At 38.9% G+C, this 22,733-nt stretch overlaps 1 protein-coding gene across 1 annotated transcript in view; it reads left to right on the top strand.

Annotated features, from left to right (window-relative positions):
- Positions 1 to 22,733, top strand: part of Ifih1 (interferon induced with helicase C domain 1) — a 50,108-nt gene that overhangs the window by 13,431 nt on the left and 13,944 nt on the right. The window contains exons 4-6 of the mRNA XM_021193536.2: positions 10,134 to 10,238; positions 16,086 to 16,309; positions 22,239 to 22,449. Coding sequence (XP_021049195.1) covers positions 10,134 to 10,238; positions 16,086 to 16,309; positions 22,239 to 22,449 — 540 coding nt within the window. The remainder of the gene's footprint in view (positions 1 to 10,133; positions 10,239 to 16,085; positions 16,310 to 22,238; positions 22,450 to 22,733) is intronic.

Raw genomic sequence — 22,733 nt, 5'->3', positions numbered from 1 at the left:
TTATGGAACCTTTCTTTCTTTTTAAAATTCTCATGTATGGAAGATTACTGGCACACTCGTCTGCACTGCTTCTGAGGTGTTTGTGATCAAATGAGCCACCAGGTGGAGAGTCAAGGGGGTCTTGTTGAAATGCAGAGTTGGACTCCAGGTTCCACTTCCATCACAAGGTCACAGGCACCTGCTGCCCGTGGCTCTGATCAAACACGCAGCAGCGAAGGTTTAAGGCATAGACTAGTAAAGCTTTTAGACCTGAATACTACGGGCTTTGGCTTCTCTGGTAAGTGAGCACCTGAGCTGTACCTTCCTTCAGAAACCTCGATGCCACAGCAACGTCACATCCAGATGAGGGGACTCATGACATACAGGTCTTTGTGTGCTACCTGATGCTGTTGGGTGTCACTGGGCATCCTATAAACCCGCACCAGTAAGAGCTGGTGTGTGAACTGAGATGAGCCTGCATCACACACAGCCATCCCATCAGCATGCAGTTGTCTAGCCTGGGTTTAATGAAATTAAAGTTAATGGGTGAGATTAAAGGCCAGATTTTTAAATTTCTCTATTCTTTAATATAAGGATTTATTTTATTGTTTAGTATGGACCCTGTGAGAAAATAGGGGTCATCGTGATGGCCATAGTGGATAGAAAGGGCTAGGGCTCTGTTTTCCTTGTTAGTTTCTTCTTGCTTTTACCAATATTAACCAGCCAGACTCCCCCCACCCCGAGACTAAACCAACAACCAAAGAGTACATGGGGAGGGACCCTTGGCTCCAGCCGCCTATGTAGCCGAGGATGGCCTTGACGAGCATCAGTGGGAGGAGAGGCCCCTGGTCCTGTGAAGGCTCGGTGCCCCAGTGTAGGGGAAGGCCTCTCTGACTCCTTTCCCTTCCTTCACTTCTTTTACTTAAAATACAAAGAACTAAACAAAGCAAACAGAAAACCCTCATAATCTTTCTTTCTGTACCAGAGCTCCTGGTTAATCCTGTACACACAGTGAGAAACTCAGAACAGGCCGCAGCCCCTGGGGAACTTCCCACTCTGTGAGATTGGCCATACAATTCACCTTAGGGCTAAGCTTAGTGCGAAATATTCAAATACCTGTTAGTGGGTGAGTGAGCTCGAATAGTAAGCTGGACAGGCTTCTAGAAGCCCGTCGGGCTCACAGGAGTCCTCTGACCTTCAGGGTTTTCCAGTGTCTGCATCTGTGAATAGGTTAGTTCCATCCTGAGCCTTTCCAAGCCGATGATGATGATGATGATGATGATGATGATGATGATGATGATGATGATTGATGATGATGGAGGGTCGCTTGTTTGTGAAGACATGATGCCTTTACTCCAGAGCTTTGCTTTAGGTGCAGCTGCTGATAAATGGCTCACGGTGTTTCTGTCTTGTGCTCATCTTGATCTTATGATCTTATGTTCATCTGATCTTATGAACCAAGAATTACCAATGAACAAATGAACAAACAAAACAACTTGTTAGCCCAGAGAATTCACTTCATGTTTGTTTGTTTGTTTGTTTGTTTGTTTCATTTTGTGGATTTATGACCTCTCTAGTGCTGGGCAAGTGCCCTGCTACTCTGTGGAGTTACTTGCCTCACAATACTTACTGCTAAATTTAATAGAGGATTTTGCCTGTCCAGTCGTTCTTAGTATTAACAATGAAAATATTTGCGGAAGCATGCCATAGGTCCTGGTACCTATTCACATAACGACATGCACAGCTTATTGATAAAGATACTATGTGTTTATTTTGTGTTCTAACAAGATGGGCTAATACCCCTCGTCATTGCTAAAAGTAACAACAGCAGCAGCAGCAACAACAAATCTTATTTCCTAAGCTGCATGCGTTTTGTAAACTTGGATTTTATTTTTTAAAATATGCAGTAATAAAAGGAAAGAGAAGTTTGAAACTTAGGTCAGAATATTCTTATTAATCTTTCTGAAACCATTTGCATGTCTTTTAGTTCATGGTAACTTGTTGCATTTAAGCCCATTAGGTGTAAGTAGCTTTTCCATGAAGATCCTTTGGGAGTCATTTTTACAACCTTCTAACTCCTCCACACCTCACCAGTCACCGCAGTGGCTTGCACTGAGCCGATCTTTAATGACATTTATCCTTCCTTCTAAGGGTGACAGACTAGAATCTCCTGTGGATGGTTCTAGATGGTCATTTCACCCTCTGAGCACTTGTGGGGCATTGGCATCTCTTCTTTTCTGCTCATTCATCATTCAGAATTGACTGCTTGCACATCAGCACTGACTGGAATTACGCACACGTGAAGTAGGGTAGGAGACACATTAAGGGAAATATGGGGAATTTAGGGGAAGCAGGAGGAGGAAAATGGGACTAATGATAATATCTTATTCAAGACATGTATGAAATTCTCACGAATAAAGAAAAATGTTTAAGAGAGATGCTATCTCCGCCTTAAAATGCAGTTATTAATTAAAATAATCCAAAGTTTTCTTTAAAGCATTGCCTTTCCCAAATTAACACAGTAACTTCTAAACAGCCTCTGCACATTTTAGAACTGTTAATGTGTAGAACTGTCATGGTGTAGACGGCTCTTCTGCCTTCTGAAGTCTAGAACAAGAAAATATCACAGAATTTTGATGTTTTCTTAGACCAAATTCACATGGAAGACTCCAAAGGGACTTAACCCATTCTATGGATTATTTTAATTCTGTACGTTTCCAGAAAAGTTAAAGAGTCATTTCTAAATATCTGTTATTGCTTTGTCAAAACAAGTGAGTAGCTACATTTTAACGTGGAGATTTTATTATTACATTTTAGGAAATAAAGTACTGTGGTAAAATAAAAGTGTAGCAAATGAGATTTCAAACAAGGGAAATGCTATTGAGTTTGGAAGGAACACTTTTATGTAACATTGCATAACAACCACCCACCCCCAAGCTTCTCTTCTGGATCCATTAGAGCACCTTGTTTGGACTCTAGAAATGCAAGTACCTCAGAATGATCAGCAGAGGGCGCTTTGACATTTATAAAGAGAAAGGATTTCTCTGTTCAAGAGTGGGAAATGATAATGTAACTAGCCATGTGTGAATACATAGGGCCCATGACCCAGCACGCATGTGTATATTTTGATTTATATATTCGTTCACGTGAAGATTTTAAAATTCCACCCCAGCTAATGAGCTCACCAACCTGCTTGTTTTCAGACTGTAATACCTTCTTTTTCATTCCCCCATATGTTCAACTCCTTAGGTTTATCCGGTGACATTATGCTTTGGAATATATTGTGGATATATTTTGCATAGATCATGTTCTGTAGGAGGGGTTTTAAAAATTGACCTTTATAAAACAGCCTCTTTCTCCCTGGTCCAATCTGTCACAGCACTTTTTGTTATTGTTGTTTTGTTTTGTTATTTTGTTTTTTGTTTTTGTTTTTTTTCCTTTTCATAGACCAAAGTCCAATCTTAGGCTTGGTCTATACTTATTTCTGTGATAGTATCACAAAATTTATCCTTGCACTTAAGGATCAGAATAATGTTCCATATCACTATCCTGTAGAAAATCTAGTGATTTTTAGAAACCTAGAAATAAATGCCACAACATTTGAAACTAAAGGAAGATCATTGCGGTAGCAATATATTACTGTTTCAGAATTGGCTCAAATTGAGCGAGCTATCCTTTATATTTCCTTAAATTTAGTTATTACCATTGACTGCTGAGGATTTACAGTGCTACTGGGGCCATTTAAGGGTAGGGAGTAATTTGAAGAGAGAGGGAGGGGGAGGAAGGAATACGAATATGTTGTGATTAATGCTTATAAAGGATTTTATGTTTCTTTTCAAACTGAGCGTGTTATGTGACTCACAACTGCACAGCCATCTTAAAAGGGCTACCAGTCATCCAGAGTTCAACGATAATGCCATAGGTATTTTTATCCATATGAAAACTGAGTGGTGCGTTTCTACAGTGAAATTAATTTAGGCTGGTTTATTTTATCACTACAAACAACATTTTTAGCAGAACCATAACAGAATTTAATTTGTTTATTAGATCTTACCTTCTCTATCCTGAGTTGCAAAGGTCTGAGAGCCAGACTCCTAGCAAGAAGCAAGTGGTCAGATCACATCAAACCATTGTGTTCATATCTTAAAATTATACGACCTTGGTAAGAAAACATATATTACATGCTCCCAAGGAGAAACAGTAATTACGCCATGGAAAATCAATGGAAAGGAAAGGGTTAAAGGGTTCAGAGGTAGACATGAGTGGGAAGGAAGGTTTCTCCAAAGAAGTTAGCTAGGAGGGAAGGACAGACATTCGTCTGAGCCAGGGAGGGCTGCCTTCTGGTAGGTTTGTGAACAGAAGTGACTGATAACATTTCAGACTGAATGGATGTCATTAGTAAAGGAAGTTATACGAAAGCTTGTAGTGTGTCATAAATGTGATGTAACAGGGTTGCAAGGGACAGAAATGCAAGAACTTGTTGTTGAACATTACCTGTGCACCCTTAATGATATCTGCACTTGTACTTCCCTGCGGTCTGGTTTGGGTTGCTTAGAGCCTTCAGCCTTTCCAACAGGCATCTCTGAGTTTAAAAATCTCCAGTTCACATCTTCCAGCCCATGGTCCTGTTAATGTCGAGACTTCTAGTGTGGTCTTCAAGGTCTACAGTTGTGACTGACCACACTTTAGGACATTGTGCCTTCATCATTAAGTTAAGGAACAAGCTCTTCTGGTGGGTGTAGTCGCTTTTACACCCCTATATTTTAATAAGTTCTTTCTGTGTTTGGACCCCGGCGCAAAGGATAACTAACAGGCATAGATGATACAAGGTAAGCCAACATCATCACAAATGATTCACATTTAATTCTAGCTGACATATTTCAGTTTGCATGCACGCACACACATGCGCACACACACACACACACACACACACAACACACACACACACACACACACACACACACACACATCTATAAACAGGAGCAGAGAGAAGCTCCGTGGATGGCCATGTGGGCCTGTGGCTCTGAGAGAGATTTTCTTTTTCTCTTTGGGGAACTCATTTCCTAGAAGCTTGGATCCAGGATAGAATATGCAAGGTGGGTGGAGGTGGCTTCTCTCCATTCTGCAGGAACACATGTTCCCTGGCACACAGAGCGAACTATGACAGACCAAAATGTGAGCGTGTGTGTGTAGAGCCATATACATAGAGCTGAAAATAAAAGTAATCTATTTCCTCTCAAAGAAAAGATTGTTATTTCTAAAGAAAAGGAAATATGTATTATTAGCAGGATGAAAGAAAGCACACTTAAGGGGTCCATGCAGCCTTGGGTCTGTTCCAACATGAGGACATGCTTCAAGCTTTTGGGATGATCTTTGACAAGAGGATGATGAAACTGGAGGAAAGATGAGTATGATGCTCAAGTTCAAGGCAAGGTCACAGTAAGAGAAAAGCACACTACACCGGGAGATGAGACCCAGTGAGGTGTAGACCCCGTGTCCCTGCCAGCTCCGGAGAGAGTAGAACAGGGAATATTGTTTTTCGCCAAGGATGTAAACCCACTTTTCATCGCGGAGAAGCTATGGTGGATTGTTTTTGCGAGAACAAAAAGATAGAGTCTGCAGAGTGAAAAGTTTCTAAGCTAGGAGAAAGTCTACCTGGGGGAAAAGAAGTTGATTTTTACCTAAGGAAGCCTAACTCCTTGAAGAAAACACAGTATTTTTCATTGCTTGCTATATTCGTATATTCCAGCAGAGGGCAGACGTTGCATGAAAATGAATCTAAACTCACCAACCCCCCCTTCCCTATTTTTTGCTTTCAATATTTTATTGTAATTTTTTTTTTTTTGGTTTCTAAACGATTTAAAAATGTTTTAAAATTATTTAAGGTCTATAACACGTTAAAAAATATGAAATTTCTTAGATTTCAGTAATATTTTTTACTATTACCAAAATATTCAAAACGTGTTTCCAAAATGAAGAGTTTTTTAGCCCCCACACATGATTTTACAGCCTCTCTTAGAGATCTACTGTCATTGTAAGCAAAGCTGTTGTTTTTATCTTACTTGTTATTATTCTTTATTTTTTCTTATTTTGAAAATCCATTCTATCTTTTAATTGAACAAGTATAACTTTCTGTGCTTCCAATTAATTAGATATAGACAACTATATTAATAGACATGACTGCCATTTTCAAATTTATTTCGTAGTTGGCTTTGATAATTCCCTTAGAAGAAAATGACATATGTAAAAGTCAATTAAACCCACTTAACACTATGATCTCAATATTCGATACAACTCTATAAGAGTTTGAGTTTATTCCCCTTCAAAACTCTTGTCTCTGATTTAACAGGATCATTTTTACAATAAAATTTAAAACTATAGAAGCGACTATATATTTTTAAATAAAAGCGAGCCACCTGTGAGCAGTGGCTGAACTCAGATCTGGGAGGCTTCAATGGTCTCCAACACACCTGTTCTCTTCAAAGCAAAGCCCTAACTCCAGCCTCTATTTTGTGTGTCTTCTTTAACAGAAAACATGCAACATACATGACTGTGGATATTAGAACCTCCCAGATTGACCTGCCTTGAAAAATTCAAAGACAGAAACACGAGAATCCTAAGTAAATCAGTTGGAGCAATTCAATTTTGGTGCATAAACTTAAAACATTGTTTGCTATTGTTGTTGTGACATAACAGGTCAATCATTTCTTGGTATTGCTTTTCTGGAGGTGTGTGTATGTGTACGTGTGTGCATATGCACACATGCATACACATTTTCTTAAATTGAATTCAAGTAAAAACTGCAGGGAAGGAAGTTTTAGTGTTGCTGGAGATATACTATTTTCTTTCATGATAAATTTGTTTTCTTTTTAATAACTCTATTTCTAAGAAAGAACAAATAAAATTACACAAAAATGTGCTGTTTGGGAAAGTACATTATTTTTTGTGAGGAAGGAGAAGCTGGGGGTTGGTATACACTTTAAACAAAGCAATGGAGCACGCTGGCCTCCTTCTTACTGCTACAGTGACCTCTAACAGAGCTGCTGCAACTGAGTTTGTGCTCTGAAGACGGAAGCGTCCCTTGGTGATGTGTGTGCAAATGTGAGTGTGCAGGGGTGGGTGGAAAGTTGGTGTCCATCCGTGAGTCAGAATGTCTTAGCAAAGTGCAAACATCTCTCTTAACTTGTTTCTTGGAAAGATAAAATGGTTTAAGTTTTTTATGGAAAATTTGACATTGCAGTGAAATTGATTTCTTAACATGAGCTTCATTTCCTTTTGCACCAAGGATGCAGAAGCTTAAAGAGCCTCTGCACTCAAATGGTGAGCCGTACTCGCCGTGAGTAAGAAACCCTGAGATGCTGGGTGACATGGATGAATCATTTAACCTCTCTGAGCATCAGTTTCTCACCTATAAAGTTGACTTGCTAATGGGGGTATCTACTGCAGAAGATGCTATCATAATTTGCATTACATCTGGGGAAAGCTCTGAACTCAGTGTTTTGACACCGTGCAAGATTTAAATCTGCATAGCCAAATAATGAACTTAATCAACCATGCTCTGTATTTAGTAACAATACTAATTAATTATCAATTAATAATTATCAATAAATTATCTGTGCACTCTGTTTAAAGCTCCCGCCACAAACTCACGTATACTAGAACAAAGCTGGGGAAAATTCTTGACTTTACATATGCTGAGAATAAGTTTAAGATTATAGTTTGATTGCTAATTATTGGAAAATTAAGGGAAAGGTCAAATAGGATTTCCATATCTATTACAGTCACTTAAAAATGTATCAGGAACAATACATAATTTCTAGATTGTATTTATTGGCATTTTCCAGCCACTTTAATGTACTTCAGCTCTCAACTCTACATTTAAAATAACAAATGGAAAAATATGTCGAAATTTACTTTTTGCCACAGAAATCTTGGCCTATATGTCTAGACGTGGAATTATCTTTGCAGTGACATTTTCCCATCTCATTTTACACCTTGCCTTTCCCTTACAAATCATATTCTCTTTTCATCAGTACATCTGCCCAAAACGCTCTTCGACTTGACAGTTCTATCCCACACTCGCCTCTGAGCTTCTAACAAGACATACCTCAGGGAATTGCAAAGTGCCATATTTAAAATCTCTCTGTGAGATATACAGGTTTTCCCATGTAATCATGAGGGATTCCTCAAATCTGAGTTCCGGAGCTAATCTGTGACAACTGATAAGCACAGTATTTTCACATTAGTGTATTTATGTTGTGCTAATATACTTAAACAGAATGTATGTCCATTGAGAGTCTTTGCACAACCTCCTTTTCAGCTTCTAATCTTTAACGATGTCTCACATGTTTGATTAGCATGGTCTGAATTTCCGTGTTGTCATTCGATGTCAATGGACTAAATCAAGTTGTAGGGAGAGGCCTAATATGCCAAGAACGTACTCCATAGGGACAAAGGCACAACAACAAAAAGCAGGGAATTACTGATACACACAAGACATAAATGACTCTCCAGTATTATACAGTATTATACTCTAAGTTAAAGGAAGGCTGTATGGTGCATGAATCCACTCCCATGGCATTCTGGAAAGGGTAAAGCCATGGAGTCAGGAACCAGACCAGAGACAGGCAAGGGACAGTGGGACAGTGGAGAGAGCCAAGCAGCTGGAGCCGACTTGTAGGATGATGAATATATCTTCACTGTAGTAGTGGCTACATGTGAACGGGAAATGTTTGTCAAACTCATTAACCATACACTCAAAAGGAGTGGCCTTCATAATGAAGCTGTATTCATCTGATTCAGGATGAATAACCACGTAAAATGAAGAACATACTAATAACCTTGAACTGTACAGCTTTTCCTTGTCAAGCCAATAATATACCAATAATATACCAGTGATACACAGTGTATTTGCTTTCATCTATTTCCATTTCAGTGCTAAAAAATGTGGCACTGATATGTTTTGGCCTATATGTCTAGAAGTGGAATTATAATGATAGTAGTTTTAAATAACTTACAGATATCTTAATATAGTTTACTAGTGTTTGGAGATGAAATGATAATTGCCTAAAGACTTATAAGTATAAATATTACATACTAGAACTAATTACAAGAACATTATAAGATAGAATGTGATATCCTTTTTATAGGTAGGAGAGTATCATTTGATTTTCATTTCAACGAAGCTCTCCTGCCAGCGGGATATTGTGTCTAGCATTGCACAGTAGATATCAAGTTAAAAAATGTAATTGATACCACACCCATCTTACATAAGAGGGGCCTAGGATCACAGCAACCTGAACAGCAAGTTTTACAGGTCTTTCTGATTCCAAGTCAGCTTCAAGAATTCCTGTGCCCTGAGATTTCTCAGTTGATGTTAGTTGTGATTCTTGACAACGAGACTGCATACGTCTTGGGAGATGAGCTGGAGAAGAAAGGAGGATGTCAAAAAGGAATGACCCTGACCTGGAAGAGCAGCAATGGGATTCAGTGAAGGGCATACACTTGCCATTCATATTTCTGGTTGATGGCAGCTTCCTGTAATTATAGTAAAGAGAAACATTTCCAGACTCACAGACTCTAGCAAATGTAATGCCAAACGTCAGTCATGTTCTCTTTGAGAAGATCCTTTTTGAGCTCTTTGAATTCATGTTTATTTATCTCTGAAAGGGTAATTCCATAACTGGTCAGCAGCTCTGTATACTTTATTAAATTTTATACCTTGCTCATTCCACCGTCATTATTACATGAAATAGCCCAATGTTGTTTTTTTAATATATATATTAATTTTTGTTTAAAAGTTGCTTTTAAGCTTAGAGATTCTTTTTTAGGAGACAGAATTCATGTGCACAGGTAAGATCCATAATTCAACTCACAGATGCGCAGGGATTCACTTTTACTTTCCCGTTGGGTGTTAGGGACTGTGGGTAGGTAATGTAACGGGGATTTGAGTCATTCTGGGTAGCTGCTGATCCACAGCAGGATATTTTCAGTGGAGCCTGGGAGACACTCTTTACCTTTTCTTCAGGCTTGCTTGGGTGTGCCTTCCCCACTTGCATTGAACTGTATGTGCTGTGTGCTGTAGAGGTGTGCAGTTAAAATACGTTTATTCTCAGAAATATTTTTTAAATATTTTAAAATGTTTTCCTTTGCAGAATCAGACACAAGTTTGGCAGAAGGAAGTGTCAGCTGCTTCGATGAAAGTCTTGGACATAACAGCAACATGGGCAGGGATTCAGGCACCATGGGAAGTGATTCAGGTACTGCCTAACTGTTGTGTAAACCTGAAAAAAAAGTGTGAAATAAGACACCATAGAGTGGAACGCACGGGGGCTGTGCATAGCCTCCCCTAATGGATTTATGCAATTAAGGCAATTTTTTTTTTCCAACAGCGAGTCATTTTGGAACTTTGCCACTTACTTTCTTTAACAGTATAACTTGCTCAAGTCTTACAAGGCAACTCTAATCTTGATCTAGTGTGTGTCTTTTGGTCAGGCCTAAGCCACGTTTCATAGACTCGCGGTGCCTATTCTATTTGTGAGATCTGCTCCTGTGAATTTAACTGCACTCCACATCCTTTGTGCAATTTGGCATATTTATCTCTTACAGGATTATTTTTATTGTCAAAGGTACTAAGGCAGGATATTGACACTGCTGACGAAGTTATTGTGACTACAGATGATTAATAGGGCGCCTCTTAAAATGAGAGTCTAGCTTGAAATTACACGTAAAACTAAGTGAGGTCTGATTTGGATTTGGGAGTAGCAGAGCGAACATGGGGTTTTGGTCAGTAAATGAAAACTTGAGTAGGTATCTCCCATCCTGCTCTCCCATATTGGCTGCCTCTCACACCCACAGGACGTTAGAACCCCTGCTTCCCAGCATCCCCCTACTTTTATCAATACCTCCTCTTATTAGACTTCCTAACTTGCCTGCTTGATCGATGCGAATTATCTCATTCTATCTCTTGAATGTGTGGTTTCTGAGAGCTGGAGGGTTAGCATCTTTTAACTGTGGCTGATGGGTTATTGATGTGCCACTGTTCCCCCTACGATATTAGCCTCAAAGTCTGAAGAAAATGCCCTGCAAAAATTAACAAGCAAAATGATTTGGCAATGACCCAGTTAAGGACCAGAGGGAAACTGACAAATTACGAAATAAGTTATCTAACTCTTCTTTGTGATTGGGTTGCTTCTACGTAGAAAATACAGCATGGTTCATTTTGTTCTGCATTGTCAGATTTATAGAACAATAACGGGGGAAAAATATTTTGCATAGGAATGGCCATTTGCCCTAAAAGTGTTTGAAGTCAGATTAAACCATGCTTCCATTATATATATGTATGTGTATGTGTGTGTATGTATGTATGTATGTATGTATGTATACATATATTTCCCTATGAGCACTCCTACATCCTTTACAAGTTAGTGTGAGGAAAGCCAGTTCACCAAATGTCAGTCATGACTTTGGCATTTAAAAAAAAGGGGGTGGAAATCAGATTTTTTTTTTTTCTGTTCAATACGGTCAGTGTTAAGTTCTCCGTGTGGATTAAATGTGACATTCTGTCTTTGTTGTGAAATAGTTAAATTTAATACCACTTCTACTGTATGCCACTGATGCTAGAACTCTAAATATACTCTAGCTGATAGTTACGATCCATATGGGTTGTTTTAAGCTGCTTTGCCCTATCCTAATTTGTATTTGTCTAAGTAAGGGCTTTTCAACAATATTCATTCACTCAATAAATATCTAAAACACATCCTCTATTTGCAGGGCATTTTGCCTACTTAGAGCTGTTAGCAAATGTATTTGCTGATTTCTAGTCTTCAATGTGGCATGAAAGACATGATAAATCTGAACGCAACCTACTTTTGAAAAGCAAATACATTTTCAAAGGCAAATAACATTTTTAAAAGCAAATGCATTTTCCAAGAACACTCTTCAAGGTCTAGATGAATCAATGTTTAGAGGCAAATAATGATTTTTGCATAGTGGGCAGTAAAATTGAGAAGTGATAACATTTGTGAAGTATTTGACCCTTAAGTGCATACCAAAGCCAAGTAGAAGTCGTTTAATAAGAGCTTTTGGTAAATTGCTGAAAGGTTAAAAGTGCACGTTGGCTCATTGAATAATACTGCAAGAGCTGAAATTGTTTTCACCTTTAGGCTGATGTCATAAGGGACCTTCATCTTCATATCATTAATCCCCCTTCAAAGGTGGCATAGGCAATCGTATTATGACCTTTGTAGACATACCATACTGTAGCAGAATGTAATTGCTAGAACGTTTTGAGCTTAAATAGTCTAATTAGGATACCAGATTTCTCTTTCCCCCAGTTTTAGAAAGATATATTGCTTCTCAAAGCAGTGACACTTTTTGTCAATCCATATTGACCTGATATGGAGAATGTGCCTCCTGCTATTTTGAGAAGATGTCTATTAATATTTGTCCAATAGGAATGTTTTTTCCCCGTGGTTACACACTATAGGTAAGAGGATGCTTTGTCGATTTCAAACACATGCAGCGGCAGACCTTTCCTCTCCAAGAATAACTCAGCTGTCAAAATCCATGTGAGAATGAAATTTGCCACATGGTGTAGTTCCAATAGAATAGTATTATTTAAACTCTATTTCATCGCATCTTTGACCATTTACATGTTGTAATATAATTTAAAAATCTTCAGTTGGCTTTTATTTTAAAGGAATGTGCAGTGTATTTCAAAGCCTGACATGATTTAAAATACCATTTTCATTATTGGGTTTAATTGATTATAATCTGGGTTATACTGATGATATAATCGGGTCATATTGATTACATAATTGGGTTATATTGATTACATCAGAGAGAGAGAGAGAGAGAGAGAGAGGAAAGAATAAAAATAAATAAACCAAAAGGAAATATTTCGTTTTTGCTGGATGCTGGCTCATGGTTCATTGATTCCAGCCCGGTTTTCTCCTTCTGGTGACAGAGAAGATGAAACTCTTTTTTTTTCATTGCTTATATGGATGATTTTTTTTTTCCCATCCTTGTGTCAAAAGATGCGATAAGGCAAGAATCAGGCAGAATATTTAGCACTAACCCAGCATATTTCTTTGGATGTTTTTCTCACATCGAATCCAACTCTATTTTTCTTCTCCAAGTCCACGCTATTTTTCTGTTTTAAATCTCTTGGCTGCCCACTAGACCTTCTAGTCTTGACTCAAAAATAGGTAAGATCATTTATTTACCTAGACTGCTGTATCGGGTAAGTTATATGTTATCTCAATTTCTTATACTGAGGTCCTTTGGGAGACAAATTCTCAGGCTGGATAGGTGGTTCAACTGTTAGAGCCTAGGCTCATAACCAAAAATATAAGAGAAATAAATTCAGTTTGGCAGAATAGCATACAATAGGTGCCTTCAGAATGAATTTCTGGCACATGACCAGTTCAGTTGCAGTGAAACCTTGAAACCTCGTAACTTTGATTCTGGGGTCGAACCTTAAAAGCAACGGACTTTGCTTTGATTCTTCTAATCCCCTTTTGGTTCTGATAACATAATAAAAACCCACCTTACTCTGTTTGCTTCTTTTCTCATCCCTCAACTGTGGAAGCAGGAGAGTGAATTGTCTTGCTTATTTCTCTCGCAACCTAATAGGAAGCAAGTTGTTCAGGCTGTAACTCAAAGATTCCCCTCAGGTCAGCCCAGCTCCCCACTTCCTGGAGCTAGACCCAACTGTCCAGATTGTCTTTCCAAAGCAGGGCTACCTTCGCAGAACACAGGAGAGGGTGGGACTCTTCACTTTCAGACTCTATCTAACATGTACACTGGGGTCTCATTCATTTTACTTGGGTTTTGGGTTTCTGGAAGAGAGACATAGAAAATCTTTTTTTTTATTTTTCTCTTTTTAAGTTTTGCTACTAGAATGATATAATAGAAAACATAACAATCAAAGTGGGATATTTATTACCAAAAAGTATATACAATTACTATGAGGAATGCATTTTTTGTTGTTGTTGTTCTTAAATCTATACCAAGATTTTGATAGAGAATTCATTAATGGAGAATTCATTGATACAGATTTCTGTGTCTTGATTTAGATACTGCTTAAAATATATCTTTCATTATAAGCTTGTTCTTTTGGGAAAAGTTGAGTAATTCATGCTTTCAGTAGAGAAGAAATATTAAAATTTTCATTACCTAAAAACGCTACTTGGTGGAAAAGAAATATTATCATTAAATAAATCTGAACCTTACAGAAATATAATGGGAAGTAAATTTAAAATGCTGGTGATCTGTGTGATTTTTTTTTGTCATAAAAAACATTGAATGACTCAGCGGATGATCCAACCATAGCTTAAGTGTATTGCATCTATGGTTATTCATGCATAGAAGGCAAATGTCCTACTTACTTGGTAAATGGTTCTCACTAAGTGGTTTTTGGTGTGAATTTTCCTACCTGTTCAGATAGTTCTATCTCAGCAAGTTAAAACCCACTTAAACGGAATCAACGGTTTGCGGGAAATGGAGCTGTCAGCAAGTTCTTTAAAGTTAATGGGATGGTGTTAGTTTAGTCTTACTGTGGCCATTGATAAGGGAGTAAGCACTCACCACCCGGTGCGTGCTGGAGGGCTGATAAGCATGGTCGTCTCATCTTTTCTGATGCTGTAAAGCACAGGTGGGCATTTAAGTTGAAATAATATTTGTTTTCCTACATTCCACGTTGTGAGCAGTACATTTTAGATCCTTTCCTCTTGGCCAAGAAGATGAGAAAACATGGTTCCTTCTGAACAAAATATATCTAAAACAAGATATGTGTCATAATGAAATTACTCTAGCATTTATAAAATCACTATGTTAGCACCTACTTTGTCAGCATTTTTATTTTAAAAATGCATGTTGTGGAACTACTTGTAATAAATATATTTTAATTTGGGTTTCAGGAGAACAAATGTATGGAGATCTGCATATCAGGAAATAATAAAGGAAAACTAAAACTACATGGCAAATTGATGACAGTTTAGCTTAAAACTACATAATTATGTGTTATCTGCTGAGGGAAACATTACTAAGTAAAGGCCAGTATAGGAAGCGCTTTCCTGTTCCCTAAATAAGTTTTCTAGTCTAGTAACCTCAAATGCAAATGATCTCCACACTCTCTGTCTCTTTGACTCTTTTTCTCTGTCTCTGTTTCTCTGTGTCTCTGTTTCTCTCCCACACAGACGAGCACACACACATGTGCACGAGCATGCAAATACACACACACACACACACACACACACACACACACACACACCGCGCACCGAAGCAGCTCTTGATGTCCCCAAGTGCCACTTGTACAGATTCTGTCAACTGTGTATCCAAACTATATTTTAAAATTTATACTGAATACATAGAAATATTTTGTCATTGCTCCTTAAACAATAAAAAACAGCTTTTTATAAAGCATTCACACTATATCAGATTTGTAAGTATATATATACTACATACAAGTGATGTTCCAGTCTACATGCAGCCCCTGAGCTCCTGAAGTCCCCCCAGATAGCAGCAGATGACAGCATTCATGTGCTTTGTGGCATTTAGTTATTAGATGATGTTCTTAGCAAATTAAGGAAGTAGTTCCAGCTGTTATTTTTCTTTCTTTTTAATACAAAAATAACGGACGTGAGAGCAGAGAGGACTAATCAGCCTTCCTTTCTAGCAGACTTTGCTTTAATGGGAGGAGGGCTAAGGGAAACCCAGAGGACAAGAGACTGAGCAAAGACCTGAGACACCCTTTGTGTTAGCCATAGGAACCTACAAACCCACACAACACCCTTTCTGCGATCCAAGCTAGGATATGCTCTCTCTTTGACACCTCTTCCCCAGTTGTCTCCTCCCAAGGCCTCTGTGCTGTTAATTCACTCCAACATAGGGAGCCTGGATCAGTCCTGAAAGACAGACCTGACACTCCCTGGTACAGTAAACAGAATGTGAATTGGTTTGGAACACAGAGGACAGGACCTTAGGCAGCTAAATCCTGTCTGCAGTTTGGGGGCTTCCAAGCCTTCGTATCTTTGCTGGGCTTCCAAACCTTCATATCTTTGCTGTTTCTCTTACGCCACTCTTCCATGTTTTGCTTCCCTCAGATGAAAGTGTCATCGGGACAAAAAGAGCGTCCCCGGAGCCAGAACTGCAGCTCAGACCTTATCAAATGGAAGTGGCCCAACCAGCTCTAGATGGGAAGAATGTTATTATCTGCCTCCCCACGGGGAGTGGGAAAACCAGAGTGGCTGTTTACATCACCAAAGATCACTTAGACAAGAAGAAGCAGGCATCTGAATCCGGGAAGGTTATCGTCCTTGTCAATAAGGTATATGCTCCTGTGCTCCCTCTTGTGTGAATATTCTCACTGAAGCCTTTAGATGATATTTTGTACCACCAAATCACACAGAGATTCATTTCATTCAGTTTAATGTCAAAGAAACCATTTATTTTCATTTTCATCCTTAAGCTATATATCGAAAATTTGAGATTAACTTTAAAATTGATTTTTTCACGAAACTAGATCATTAAGCCAGATAGTTCTAATTTACATATAAAAATTAAATTTGTCAGCACACTTACTCTTTTTTTTTATTAGGCAATTTCTTTATTTACATTTCAAATGTTATCCCCTTTCCTGGGTTCCCCTCTGAAAACCCCCTATCCCCACCCCCTAACCCTGTATAACCAACCTGCCCATTCGTGCTTCCTGGCCCTGGCATTCCCCTATACTGGGGCATAGAACCATCACAGGACCAAGGACCTCTCCTCCCATTGATGACCGACTAGGGCATCCTCTGCTACATATGCAGCTGGAGCCATGAGTCTCACCATGTGTTTTCTTTGGTTGGTGGTTTAGTCCCAGGGAGCTCTGGGGGTACTGGTTAGTTCATATTGTTGCTCCTCCTATGGGGCTGCAAATCCCTTCAGCTCCTTGGGTACATTTTCTAGATCCTTCATTGGGGACCCTGTGCTCCATCCAATGGAGGGCTGTGAGCATCCATTTCAACACACTCACTCTTAAGTCCAATGGATTTGAGCATGTGTGACCAGAAAATCAGGATCAACTACCTTCTTTTAAAGTGTCTTTAGCCACTAATCCTTATTGAAACATTGTATATCCTCTTTATCCAGAACATACAGAACAGAGTGTGACTGAAAGATAAAGAAAAATTAATTGACTATTTTTACCCAATTGTACATAAATATGTATTGCTTCAAATGCTACTGAACTTTTCTTTGAAAATTGGTATCCTGTAAAGGTCCTCCAATCATTTTCATATTAACACTATAAACAGAATTTATTTATTTGAATTTTATTTAGATAGAAGAGAATTTACACACTAGTAGACTGAACAATAATGTTTCCTATTTTATGAAATAAAATTTAATGTGCTTTTCATGATTAGCCTTTTCTTATCATCATGTACTCGTTTAAAGGAAATAACACTGATAGACTTTAAGGCTGCTTGTGTAATTTTTTGAGATTTATATTATTCTAAAATGTTTCGTAGGATGCTGCTTTGCCATATTAAAAGTACCATATTCAGTACCCACAGGGTGAGTGGTGTGCATCTCCGTGTTTGAGGTGGACCTGTGTGGACCTCTGAGCCTGACCTGTTCTCCTGGACATGTGCCCAATGGTAGAGCTCCTGCCTAGAACATGCAAGGCTCTGGATTTGAAATCCAGCACCCCTAGAACAAAGCAGAGGAGCATATCTTTATACCTCTATACCCACCATGGGAAGATGATTTTTTATATTCTTTTCTGGCAATAATGAAACCATATTTATTTACCCCAAACCTTTCATTTATTCTTTTTTTGAATGTGAGTTTAAATCCTATTTCTACCTACCTATTAGCACTTTGACCTCAGACAAATTCCACTATTTTCTAACATTTTAGTTGTCTAATGTCTTCCCCCTTCTCTGTGTGTGGGTGTGTGAGAGAGACAGAGACAGAGACAGAGACACAGAGAGAACACATGTATGTGTTTGCTCAAAAATTAAGTCTAATAATAACTCATTAAATTTTCATATTTTCTTCCTTTATCACCTGTAACTTAAGGAAACTGAATACTTTACATATAGGACAGGATTGAGTCCTAAGTCCACAGGAAAAAAATAATGTTGTTAAATGGATCCAAAGCTGCTTACACTGATGTCTTTGTTCCTCTAGGGTAGTTCTGCCATTTTCTGAATCTTAGCCTCACCGCCTCTCCGCTCAAAGGCTCCCTTCCCTATTTTTCTGTCTCTGTGTCATATATACCACCTCATCCAAGTCACATAGCTTCAAAGCCCAGTAATTATCTTTCATTAATTTCCTTCTCTGTTTCCCTTATCTGGACATAGGACCGTAGACTGTAAGAGCTGAGAAGACCTTTGTGGTATAGCTTTTTTTTCTAGTTAATGCCTGGTACCAAGGAAATTTCACATCTTTCAAAACAACCACAGCCATTCTTTCCACGTTCGCCACTCAAAGTAGTCCATGCATGTGTTCTCTCAAACTCGTATGTTCTACACACGAGTCATTCTACATTCTACAGTCATTCTTTCCTCAGTCATCCTGGAGCATAAACATAACTTCTGTTTGCAACAAAGAAAGGGCAACATCCTGTGGGTACTGGGTGACCCCATAATTTCTTTCATTATGATTCCCAGGCCCCTCAGGATTTGACATCCTCATAGTCTTCCAGACACAGTGTTGAACATTGGACAAAATGCTATAGATGCAGTCTTAGGAATATGGAGTGGAGGAGAGATGAGGTCTAGCTCAGTCCAGGACTGAGTACATTTGTATATCAGAATCTGTACATACTAAGCTAAAACCTTAATTTGCCTTTGTATAACTAACTTTCAAGCTTCAATATTTTTCTTATGTTGTCTGATCATTTTAGACCTGTTTTTAGTACTTTATGTGTATGAGTGTTTTGCATGCATGTGGGTGTCTGTGCACCACGTGCATGCCTGAGGCCCATGGAAACTGTCAGAGTGTGTTGAATCCTCTCAAACCAAAGTCACAGGGAGTTGCGAGTTACCACGTGGATGCTGGGAATTGAATCTGGGTCCGCTGAAAAAATAGCAAATTTTCTTAACCACTAAGTGGACCACCTTTCCAGTCCCAGATCTAATTTTGTAACTGTTTACTGTACCTTTCTTTATGTAAATGTTCTTTTGCTTGGTGATTTATTCTACTTAGGAATCTTTCAACCCATACAGTCTTGGTAGTTCTGATTCCTGCACATTTATGGACAGATTTAATGTTTATAATTTTCATTATTTGTGTCTATTGTATTGGAGTCTTGTGATAAAGCAGATTTCATTGGTTCTATGTAGTTTGTGTAGATCCTGTACCCACTTGAGCATAGTCTGTGAACTAGGTACTTAAAAATCTGAGTACTTAGTGGCTGCTATTAAAAGCTATGAGACAAAACAAAGATATTCCAGTGTTTGTGGCTATTATGTGAATATTTAGTAGAGTAATTAAAAATTTCCCATTAACTATCAAAGCTTTTGAGTTCCAAACATGAAATCTGAATTTTCCAATGACATTTTCCCATCGAGCAAGCACTGAAAGTACCACTTAGTCCTCTTTTCTCCCTCCTTGTTTTCTTTGAGACTACTACAAAGACTTCCCACTCCATTTGCATTGTAATTGTTTACTCTAAGTTTTCTCATAAATATATTTAAAGAACCTTCAGCTTTAATTATTGATGTATTTTTGTTTTGTTTTTCAGAAATCTCTAACTTAGGACTGCAGCATATTCGTGTCTGGCCCACTTGCAATGTATTTTAGCTTTCAATCTAGAGTACAGAAATCTTGGTCTCTAATACCATTTACTTTCATCTCCATCCTTTCCAAAGTTATAGCCTTCAAGTGCAGAGAGAAATGCAAACACCACCTGTGCTCCCAGACTTTCCATTTCCTATCTAGGGCTTCAACATCACGAGAGAGAAGTCCCAGGTTCCTTCAGATGCTGAAATGCAGCCCCATATGATTCAGCAGAAGTGGGGAGCAGTTGGGCTTGATTAGTCTTGGCACGCACTCTGTCACATCTCAGGAAAAGGCTCCAAGAGGACCACACACCTCCCAATTAGCCATGTCAGACTTGCATCTGGCTTTCTCTGTGCCCTTCAGTGGGAAGCCAACGCTACCCAGAGTGAGTTTCAAGATTGTCCAACAGTGACCGCATTATCAGCCATAATCATATTGTGAGGGATAGAGTGTGTGCATGTGGCGAAGCCTGGCCTTGACATTCTTCCTATCAACTTTCTATTTGCTGTACTGTATGCTTCTGGAATTCCATTTTTATATCCTCCTAGAAGGAAACTCTCAAGGTAGCTTATCTTGGGTGCTCTAGCAATTGCAGGCTGGCAATATATCCCAGGTGTTAGAGCAATTGCTTAGCATGCACGAAGCTGGGAGTTCTGTCCTCGGCACTACAACCGAATCTTACATCATGGAGCATGCTTGTAATTCCAGCACTGAAAAGAGGTAGAGACAGAAGGATCAGGAGTTCGGGGTCATCCTAAGCTACATAGGGAGTTCAAGGCCAGCCTAGACTAAGGGATAACTCCCTTTCTCAAGCAAACAAACGTAAATTAGGAATGAGATAGCCTAACCTGTGTCCTCCTCAGTCTGGGAGGTATTCTGAGTGACTAGCAATTATAGGTGTCACCAAGGTGCCAGCAGCGACGTTCAGCAGATACGGCGACTTAAAGAGTTGGTTAGAACAAAAGTGAATTTCCACCTCTCCTACCCTTGCTTGCCACCTCGTTTTTATTCAGACACCACAGCCATTGTGGTGGTTCACTCTCTCCCACCCCACACATTCTCAGAATAAACGTACTGACGCTACTTTCCGGTTCCCTGCTTTTTCCAATTTTGTGGTCAGATAGCCTGTAGCAGGATCCCAGGCACTAAGAAGAAATGATCTCTAGAATCCAACTCATGGGTATCCTGAGAACTGTTAGAATTTAATATTCCACTTAATGTTCCCAGCTGACCCTGCTCTACAAATGAAGAATCAATTTAGTATCAATTACATTTCCAACTTAACTCTTGACTGACCCACAGCTTACCAGAGCCCCTCCAAGCCTTCCTTTTGGAGGTCAGATGTTTTTCCTCTGTTGCTACATCCACTTCAGTAATGACAAGGGCAACAGGCCCCAAAACTTGGGTGCTGTCCCCAGGCGAAAAGTTCACAGAAACTTAGTCTCCTGGAACCATGGCATCCTGTATAACAAATGCTCCAATGTCCTTGCTTTAGTTGGTAAACGGATCTGTGTGTTTTTCCTTAATATTGCTTTATTATAAGTGCTCCTAAGGTTTGATTTTTTGACATATAGCTAAGTTAGATTCTTCACCAGTCCTAGGCAGTCAGTCCTTGAGCTGACCCTGGGCACGGATAGCTAAGACACTGCCCTACACAGGAATTTACCATTCTCTAGGAAGAAGGAAGTTTGTGATCTAAGGAGGAACCAGAGTAGATACTTAGAACTATAGTTANAACCATACACAAGTATTTACAATGGCCTAGGGGGAAGGTGGACTATAGGAAGTATGGCAAGGGCATGAAGCCATAGTTTAAGCTGACTAAGCTTAAGCTGACTTTAGGTGGAGCTGTTTTTGATCCCAGCTGTTAACATTGAATTTTATCCCAGTTGGTTCCTGACAGTACTTCTGTGTTTGCATTCCTCTGTTTTGTGTAACTTCCCTGTTTTCTTCTGTATAAAGTCTGATGCTCTGTTTGACAAATTACATTCAGATCCACATTCCCTTGTGTCGCATCTGTTTGTCACCCCACTTCCGCCGACTCTTTGCCCACCTGTAACCAAACCTGAGTTTTGCCTGTGGATCGAGGACCCAAGTGGGGTCCATCTGCGGCACTCTGTGGTGTCACACTGCGGTGGCTTTCTGGGAGAATAATTACAGTGTGTGTGATGGGTTGTTCTGTAGGCTATAGAATAAGTACTCAGTGACACTGAGTTACTCTAAGTCAGCAACCTTATCTTAAATTCCTTTATGTTCTATATATAATGTCTACATCTAATACAAACCAAATGGATATTTAAAATCAGATGAATAGAAGGAATGATGTATAGATGGTAATATCAAATTAACAGATTGAATGTAAACATTTCTCTTAATAGCGCACATGTAATCCTTTGGCTGATACTCCTCTATGCCTTTCGCTTTCCTTTCCTCTCTATTTTTTATGAAGTTTTACAAATTCTGTCTGTTCTTATTTTTTTAAGGTAATGTTAGCAGAACAACTTTTCCGCAAAGAGTTCAACCCATTTTTGAAGAAATGGTATCGCATTATTGGATTAAGTGGTGATACCCAGCTGAAAATATCATTTCCAGAAGTTGTCAAATCTTACGATGTTATTATCAGCACAGCTCAAATCCTTGAAAACTCCCTCTTAAATCTGGAGAGTGGAGAAGATGACGGTGTGCAGCTGTCAGGTTGGTGGAGTGATTATTTTTAGAAAAAAAAAAAAAAGACTGAGAGAAATATTAAAGATAGTAACCGAGAAGGCTTGTTAATCATCTTTTTATGATGAAAAATAACCTTAGTTTAAGTTACTTTTTATTTCACAAGGCTTCACTGGAGTGCTCTACTTCCCTGATAAAAGGACCAAAAAGAGAGAAAGGGTTAATTTGATGGCTTGCTTTTGCATAAGTATATCATTACTAAATCAAGCACTGAGTTCTTCCATTACTTCTGACACACACAAATGCACATGCGC

This window comes from Mus pahari, chromosome 3 (genome assembly GCF_900095145.1).
Source record: "Mus pahari chromosome 3, PAHARI_EIJ_v1.1, whole genome shotgun sequence".
NCBI classification, from domain to species: domain Eukaryota; kingdom Metazoa; phylum Chordata; class Mammalia; order Rodentia; family Muridae; genus Mus; species Mus pahari.
The sequence above is the reverse complement of the archived record's forward strand: the minus strand, read 5'-3'. Positions and strand labels throughout refer to the sequence as shown.